Source organism: Octodon degus, unplaced genomic scaffold (genome assembly GCF_000260255.1).
Source record: "Octodon degus isolate 3935 unplaced genomic scaffold, OctDeg1.0 scaffold00072, whole genome shotgun sequence".
Classification (NCBI taxonomy): Eukaryota; Metazoa; Chordata; class Mammalia; order Rodentia; family Octodontidae; genus Octodon; species Octodon degus.
Window position 1 is genome coordinate 1,990,101 of NW_004524648.1, and position 7,558 is coordinate 1,997,658.

General features: G+C 41.0%; 1 protein-coding gene across 2 annotated transcripts in view; it reads left to right on the forward strand.

Annotated features, from left to right (window-relative positions):
- The window catches only part of Crk (CRK proto-oncogene, adaptor protein), a 39,939-nt gene extending 32,710 nt beyond the window's left edge, over positions 1 to 7,229 (forward strand). For both annotated transcript variants that reach the window (XM_023719951.1, XM_023719952.1), the window contains exon 3: positions 4,613 to 7,229. In XM_023719951.1, coding sequence (XP_023575719.1) covers positions 4,613 to 4,750 — 138 coding nt within the window. In that variant the 3' untranslated portion in view covers positions 4,751 to 7,229. The remainder of the gene's footprint in view (positions 1 to 4,612) is intronic.
- Positions 7,230 to 7,558: the final 329 nt, after the last annotated feature.

Sequence of the window (7,558 nt, forward strand, 5' to 3'; positions counted from 1 at the left end):
TTTTTTATTTTTAGGCAAGAGTCTACAGGGTGTCCAGGGTCTCATTACTAGATCATACTCGCAGTGATCTGCCTGTTTATAGCCTCCCAAGAGCTGGGATTATAGGTGCGCGCCACCACAGCGCACCCTGGAGGTGGGGCCTGCATGGCAGTCCCAGGGATCGAACCCCTGGCCCCTGCACCTGCTTGTAGGCACTTTAATCTGCTGCGCTATTTGGCCAGCCCTAACACATATGTTTATACATAATTCTTCCCTCAGTAACATCTTGCCTTATAGGAACTCTTGCCTATTTCACTCTTGGCACTCTAAAAGAGAAGAGGCCTGGTACCCTAGTGGGTTTTGGTATATTTCTTGAGAAATTAAAATTTCTCTGTGGTCTAGTAATAGCAGGGAAGCTGGGCTGATCCACATCTGAGCCTACCTTTACTTAGAGTCTGTGGGCTGTGACTTGAGTCTATTTTGAATGCTTAAGGATAAAGACATATATATATATATTTGAACTCAGACCCTTGTGCTTGCCAGGGAAGTGCTTATTCTACTGAGCCATCTCCCCAGCCCCAAGACATTACAATATTGAGAGAAAAGAAAGGTGTTTATAATTAGATTTATAATTAGATTTTTTTTGTGTGTGTGTGTAGTACTGGGGATTGAACTCAGGACCTTGCACTTGCCAGATAGACAGTTATACCACTGAGCTATATCCCCAGCCCTATAATTAGATTTTTGGGGTAGGGAAGAAAATGGTGGACTTAATGCTACATCCAAAAGAATTGTCTTTATCTTCTATAAGAAAAGCTGGGGCCAGTGAGATGTGTCAATAGAATAAGCGCTTGCCTGGCAAGCACAAAGGCCTGAGTTCAATCCCTGGTTCTGCCAAAAAAAAAAAAAAAAAAAAAAAAGGCTGAGTGCGATGCAATATTTTTACTTCATTTTTTAATTGAGATATAAAATCTTCTGGTAAAAGGTACTAAACTGAATTATACAGTTAGAGAAGTTCATGCATGTATGCCATTGTAATAACCTGGAGGAAAGTAGAGTATTTCTAGCATTTCAGGATGTTCACTCATGTCCTTTGTGTGTGTGTGTATTTGCTATTGGTAAAATAGTTGTTCAGTGATGACTGACAGTAAGGAAAGACAGGCTGATGTCAGACTGCCTTGCGATTACTGGCCTCTCCATTTGGTCTAGAGGACAACCTAATCTGAGGGTTGTTTTCACATGGACATATAGATTCCCTGAAATAAAAATCATCAGCATGTGTCTACCCAATATTGACTGATCAAGCTGATTCTTTTCCTCAGTCTCTGTATCTTATCCTTTATCTCTTTATTCCCTTGTTTCTGCCCTTCTTTTCTCAGTGACCCACCCAACCCACCTCTGAAGTTTTCAGGTAGTCCCTTAGGCTGTGATGGCCACCACCTGTAATCCCAGTATGAGAGGCTGAGACTAAAGGATCATTGTGAACGCAGCCTCAACTACATAGCAAGACCTTGTCTCATTAAAAGAAGAAAGAACAGAATGAACACACAGCCCAGTAGAGAAGCTGTTTTCTCCATAGACTGATCAGGCTGGTTCTAGAAGAATCTCTGGGCCTAGACTTGAATTTGCTTTGGATAGTAGTTGCCTTAGAGGGAACTACTAGGGTCTGAACATAGTTTGAAAGTTCTTGGTGTGATAGAGTTTAAGTGGAGCCTGGCAAGGTTGCAAGTGCCTGTAATCCTACTACTATGAGAGGCTGAGACAGGAGGATTGAAAATGCAAGCCCAGCCTGGGAAATTTAGCAAGTTATTGAGACCCTGTCTCAAAAGAAAAAGTGAGCTGGGGATATAGTTCATTGTAGAGTGCCTGAGATCAATCCATACTTCCATCCCTAAAAGAAAAAAAAGAACTATCCAAAAAAAGAAAAAGGAAAAGAAAAGAAAGAGAAGAAATGGAGTTTGTAGCCCATGTAGTTGTGGGCTCATATAACTGGCTACTGGCTACATAAGTCAGTTGTCATGTAATTTCACCAAACTTCCATTTTCTTTTCTGTAAAATAAAAAAAGAGTTCCTCTCTCATGGGGTTATTATGAAGATTAAAACATAATTTGAGCCAGGCATGGTGGTATACTTCTAATCCCAGGCATTCCAGAGCATAAAGCAAGGGGAACGGAAGTTCAGGGCCCATGGGAATTTAGTAACCATTCTCTGAAAAAGGGCTGGGGCTGGGGGCAGGATAGTTCAGCAGTCTTAGTGCCTGTGTAGGCAAGTTCAAGGACTTGAGTTCAATCCCTGGTACCACTTGCTGTGTAGGCCACCAAAACCAGGCATGGTGGTACATGCCTGTAATCCCAGTGCTGGGGAGGCTGAAACAGGAGGATTGCTATGAGTCCGAGCTGCATAGTGAGACCCTGTACCAAATACATTTAAAAAAAGGGGCAGAGGCTGAGGATATAGCTTAGTAATACAGCACCCTTGGGTTTGTTCCATGGTTCAAAAAAATAATAATAATAGGGGCTCGGTGTGGTGGCTCATGCCTGTAATCCCAGCATTTGAGAGGTTTAGGCAAGACAGGCATGAGTTCAAGGCCCAGCAGTCTTGACATAGCATAGACCTTGTCAAGAAACAGGAAAGGAGGGCGGGGGATTTAGCTCGGCATTCTAAGTACCTGCCTGGCAAGCCCAAGGACTTGTGTTTGATCCCCAGTACTGCATGCTATGCTGCACCAGAATTCCAGGCGCACTGAGCTGGCCTCCGAAACTGGGCATAGTGATGTGTGCCTATAATCCCTGCCCTGGAGAGCTGATACAGGAGGATCACTATGAGTCTGAGCTGTGTAGTGAGACCCTGTACCAAATGAATGAATAAAATTTTTTTTTAAAGGAAGAAAACAATATTCTGTGAAATACTGTTCAGTAAATAGTTCATGATTTTGGGGCTGGGGAGATGGCTCAGTGGAATAAGCGCTTCCCTGGCAAGTGCAAGGGCCTGAGTTCAATCCCCGGTTCCTCGAGAAAAAAAAAAAAAAGTTCATGATTTCATGAAACCAAAGGAACAGTGATACTTATAAGCCATTTGTGTGCTCTGACCTGAAATGTTAACGATTAAGGGGTAGTCATGAGGCTCTTTAGTGACATCTGGAATTTATCCCACCTATTTTACCATAGGTTGAATCGGTTACCATACCAACTGTCTCTTACATTAATTTCCTTCTCTCTCCCCTCCCTCTCCCTCCTCTCCTCTCCTGTCCTTTTTCTTTCTTTCTCCCCCTCCCCACCCCTCCCCTCCCCTTCTCTCTTGTTTTTTGAGACAGGGTCTCTTTATGTAGTCCAGGCTGCCCTTGAACTCAGTGTGTAGCCGGGTTGTCCTTGAACTTGCAGTGATACTCTTGCCTCAGCCTCCTAAGTGGTGCGATCACAGATTGAGTTTCATGTAAGGATAGAGGTATCCTTTATTGTTAAAAGTTGACCTTTGCTGGTCATGGTCATGCATGCCTGTAATACTAGCACTTTAGAGGCTGAGGCAGGGGATCACCATGAGTCCAAGGCCAGTCTTGGCTGCATAGTGAGTTCAAGGCCAGCCTGAACTACATAGACATTATCTCAAAAGACAAAAAATTCCATTTTTTTATATTTTACTTTTGTCTTTTTGAGACAAGGTCTTGCTGTGCAGTTCAGGCTGGCCTTGAGCTCACTTTGTAGCTCATCTCCAACTCAGCAATCCTGCCTCAGCCTTCCAAGTGCTGAGGTGACATATGTGTGCCACCATCCCCAGCCCTTTAGGTTGTTTTAAGACAGTGTCTCCCTATGCAGTTCAGGCTGCCCTCATTGTGCTAAGTACTGCCATCATGCCCAGCACAAGAAACTTTTTATAAAGAGAAGTGAAAATGTCCGGAATAAAGCTTTGCAGGGAAAAAGAAAAAAAAAAAAAAGTGAAAATGTGATAATTGATTGGTTGATTATTTTGGTCCCTTTTTTGATATTTTTGAACCTGCAGACTAAGCTGGGGATAGGCCTTTTGGTAGATGTGGAAGAAGGTAGGGGCTTGCAGGGTGTTGAACTGATCTAGAGTTTTGGTCTATACCTGCCCAAATGGAAAAGACTTGCGTGGGTTAGAAAGTAAAGGAACACTTGTAGTTTCATGTTCTGGGGCCAAAAGAAAGTGTGCTGACCATGATTTCTTTCTGCAGCGCAAATAGTAGCAGGTGAGATTGTTTGTGCAAGAATGAGCTGGGAGATTGTCCCGTTATCCTATGGCAGGGAAGGGTGAGGTGTCCTCTTGGCTGGGCCCCGTGGGCCAGCCAGGAAACTGAATGTAGTAGGGACAGAGAGAAAGGATACTAGTTCACTTAGCCTGGCATTACTTAAATAGAGATATTGCCTATTCCAAAAAGTATAGTGTGTAGGGTCCTTTCTACTCTTTGTCTCTTTTTATGCTAAAAATACTTCTGCCTTCTACCTGTATTAACCACAAGTAATCAGTCTGGTGGCTGGGGTGGGGAGGTAGTGAATAGTAATTTCTGTAACATCAACCTTACAGCAATCACGTGGGCAGGGTATGCCAGAGAGAATGGAGTTTTTCAGCTTATATTCTTAACTGGAAATAAAGTACTCTCCTTATTCTCCTCCTGCAGGTCGGTGAGCTGGTAAAGGTTACGAAGATTAATGTGAGTGGTCAGTGGGAAGGGGAGTGTAATGGCAAACGAGGTCACTTCCCATTCACACATGTCCGTCTGCTGGATCAACAGAATCCTGATGAGGACTTCAGCTGAGTATAGCTCAACAGTTTTGCTGACAGATGGGAACAATCTTTTTTTTTTTTTTTTTTCTATTGCCATCTATACAATTTTCTACAGGTGTCAAAAGCAGTCTAGTTAAATATTTAGCATTCTGTTGTTACCTGTGATCCTTTTTAGAGTGAACTACTCCATTCTGATTTCATGTATTCAGGGTACGAAACTGGAGGGGTTGTGTGGTTAACTTCTGAGTTGGCAATTTTTAGTGTTGGAAACCATGCTTGTATCAGAAGGGATAGGTGATTTGCCTCCTTTCTCAAGCAATGCAGATCAACCTGTGGAAAACGGATGGACAGGAGAGGACTGTTACACACTGCTTACCCTGATTTGCCCAGTGGTTTTGTTTTCATTCTGAAACCATACTATCAAATGGCAGTAGACTGTTCCCTTCCACCCCCATGAGGTAATCATGCACCGTGTGAATAGTGCCCAGTGGGATTGCTTTTGCATTTATGGAACATGACCATTGTATGACTCATTCTGACATTTCAAATCCTGAGAATTCTGAGAACACTACTAGAGGCATTTGTCTTCCTTCCCAGTCAGTGCTTCATATTCTTTCTTGGGATTCTTTGAACCTTTGTCATTCTTTTCCCTCAGACCTACAAGCAGGCTGATCCTTAAGATAGTGTATATTTTCATTCCAGATGATAAACAGGATGTGCCGAGCACTTTATTCAGTGCATAGCTTTAAGCCAGTATTGGATTCACTATGTAGACAGCCAACCTTCCAGCTCTCTGCCTTCCCCCAAGGGGTCAGTAGTGGACTCACGCTGCTGCAGCAGCTGATGAGACTCGTGGCTGAAGGGATCCAGCAGGGCCGTTTCTCCTGAGTGAGTGCCATTATCCTAGTAGGATACTCAGAATTCTCAGACTCTACTTGGAGTGGAAGGACCAATGACTCATAATATTCCATGGAAGATTTCAGGGTCAAATTCTGCCCTCTGCATTATGTTCAACTTGTATAAAAAGCAAGTTAGAATTACATGAGTTTGGGCATAGGCTTAGTGTTTTGAAAAATTTGTGAACCAATCATGAATTGCATAGGTAGTATTCATTTTACATGGCCAGAATAGTGAAGTACATTATACACTTCCTTCATTTTTGGCTCATTTTCTTTATATTCAGGATTAGATTATAAACCTTTTTAAGTAAAAAATGGTTTATTTGGGGTCAGAAGCTCCAAAGAATAGATCTATGAGACCAAAAATGATCTTGGCTATTTAGGCTACATCATGAAATGCACAGAAGTTAGTTTCCAGTTGATAAAAGGCACTTACTGGTCTCTGATGTGGTGTGATAAATAGAATTTAACTTTGCTTTGGACCTCATTTTTAAAAAATAACCTAACTTTTTCATTGTCCTACGTAAGTTAATACACATTTGCATTCTCTGAACACACACCGAATCGTGGTATTGTAATGACTAGTACATTGCCTGGCCCACAACCAGTGTGCAGATGTGTGTGAGTGGATGGGGGAGTGCAGACGCTTGTTACTTGGCCCAGGGAAGCCAACTGGCACAGGGTTACATACATCATCACAGGCGATTTGCGAGTTGACGCTAATTTATTTTTACCTCACACTAAGGTAATGCTTGATAAAACATTAGTACTCAACCTTTAAAATGCTAGCACAGTGCAATGCACATAGTGGGTGCTGAATAATGTTGAATGAACAGATTTGCAATGTTTAATGGAATTCCATCTGACTACTTTGTTAAATTTTCAGTTAGCATAGATACTGTAAAATCCAAGTATACATTAAATCCTGTTTTCCTGAAAGTAAGTCATCTAAAATATTTGTAGAAGACCATTGTTCAGCTGGTTTGAATGTTTGTATTTTCCTTTGCCTTTGACTTCATTGGCTTATAATGTCTGTTTTCATAAGTAATATTAGTAGAACATGCAGCTCTACCCAAATCATAAGAATTTCTCAGTTCTGCTTGGATTGTCCAGAGGCATCATATGAATTGTTGGGCTGGATTTGGCTGGTGTGGCAGATATTGGACCTCAAGAAATCAAAGGACTTCTTACAAATACCTTCCAAAAGTGCAAATGATAAAGTACTATTCAAATGCATATGTACATTGTCACAGAGTAAAGTGAAATGAAATTGGCTGCTATATTTTATATAATCATTTCAGCAAAAGCCCATTTTTTTGAATACTAATATTTGACGTGTTAATTCTTATTAATTTGTTGGGTTTGTTTATTGTTAATAATGCAAATAGATAATTTTTAATTATCCACAAGTAACGTTTCACTATTAATGGTTTGAAATGGGTGATAAGCAAACCAATTTGAAATAAAATATGAACAATGTGCCATTGTATTATAACACTATACACTTTCTTGACAGTTAAATTTTAAAAGATGTTTTTTGTAGCATGTATTGTATATGTTTATAGTATATGTAGTAAATAAAAATATGGCCAAATGTTGGCTTGGTGATCATTTGGAGGAAGTAATCCTTGCGTATTTGTCACAGAAGAAGTGTCTTTTTCTTAGGGAATAGGAGATATGTGCCCTCACTACTCCATGAAGAATCAAGTAAACAGTTATATGTATTGTGGATGGTTATTAATGTGGGATTAAGTCAGGCATAGTAGTACATGCCTATAATCTCAGCACTCAGGAGCTTTAGGCAGGAGAGTCGCTGTGAGTTTGAAGCCAGCCTGGGCTACAAAATGAGTTCAAATCTGGAAAACCTACAAAATGAATGTTTTGTGGTATATCTAGAAATAATACAGAAAATATTGCTGTTATTTTTGGTGAAGGAAATT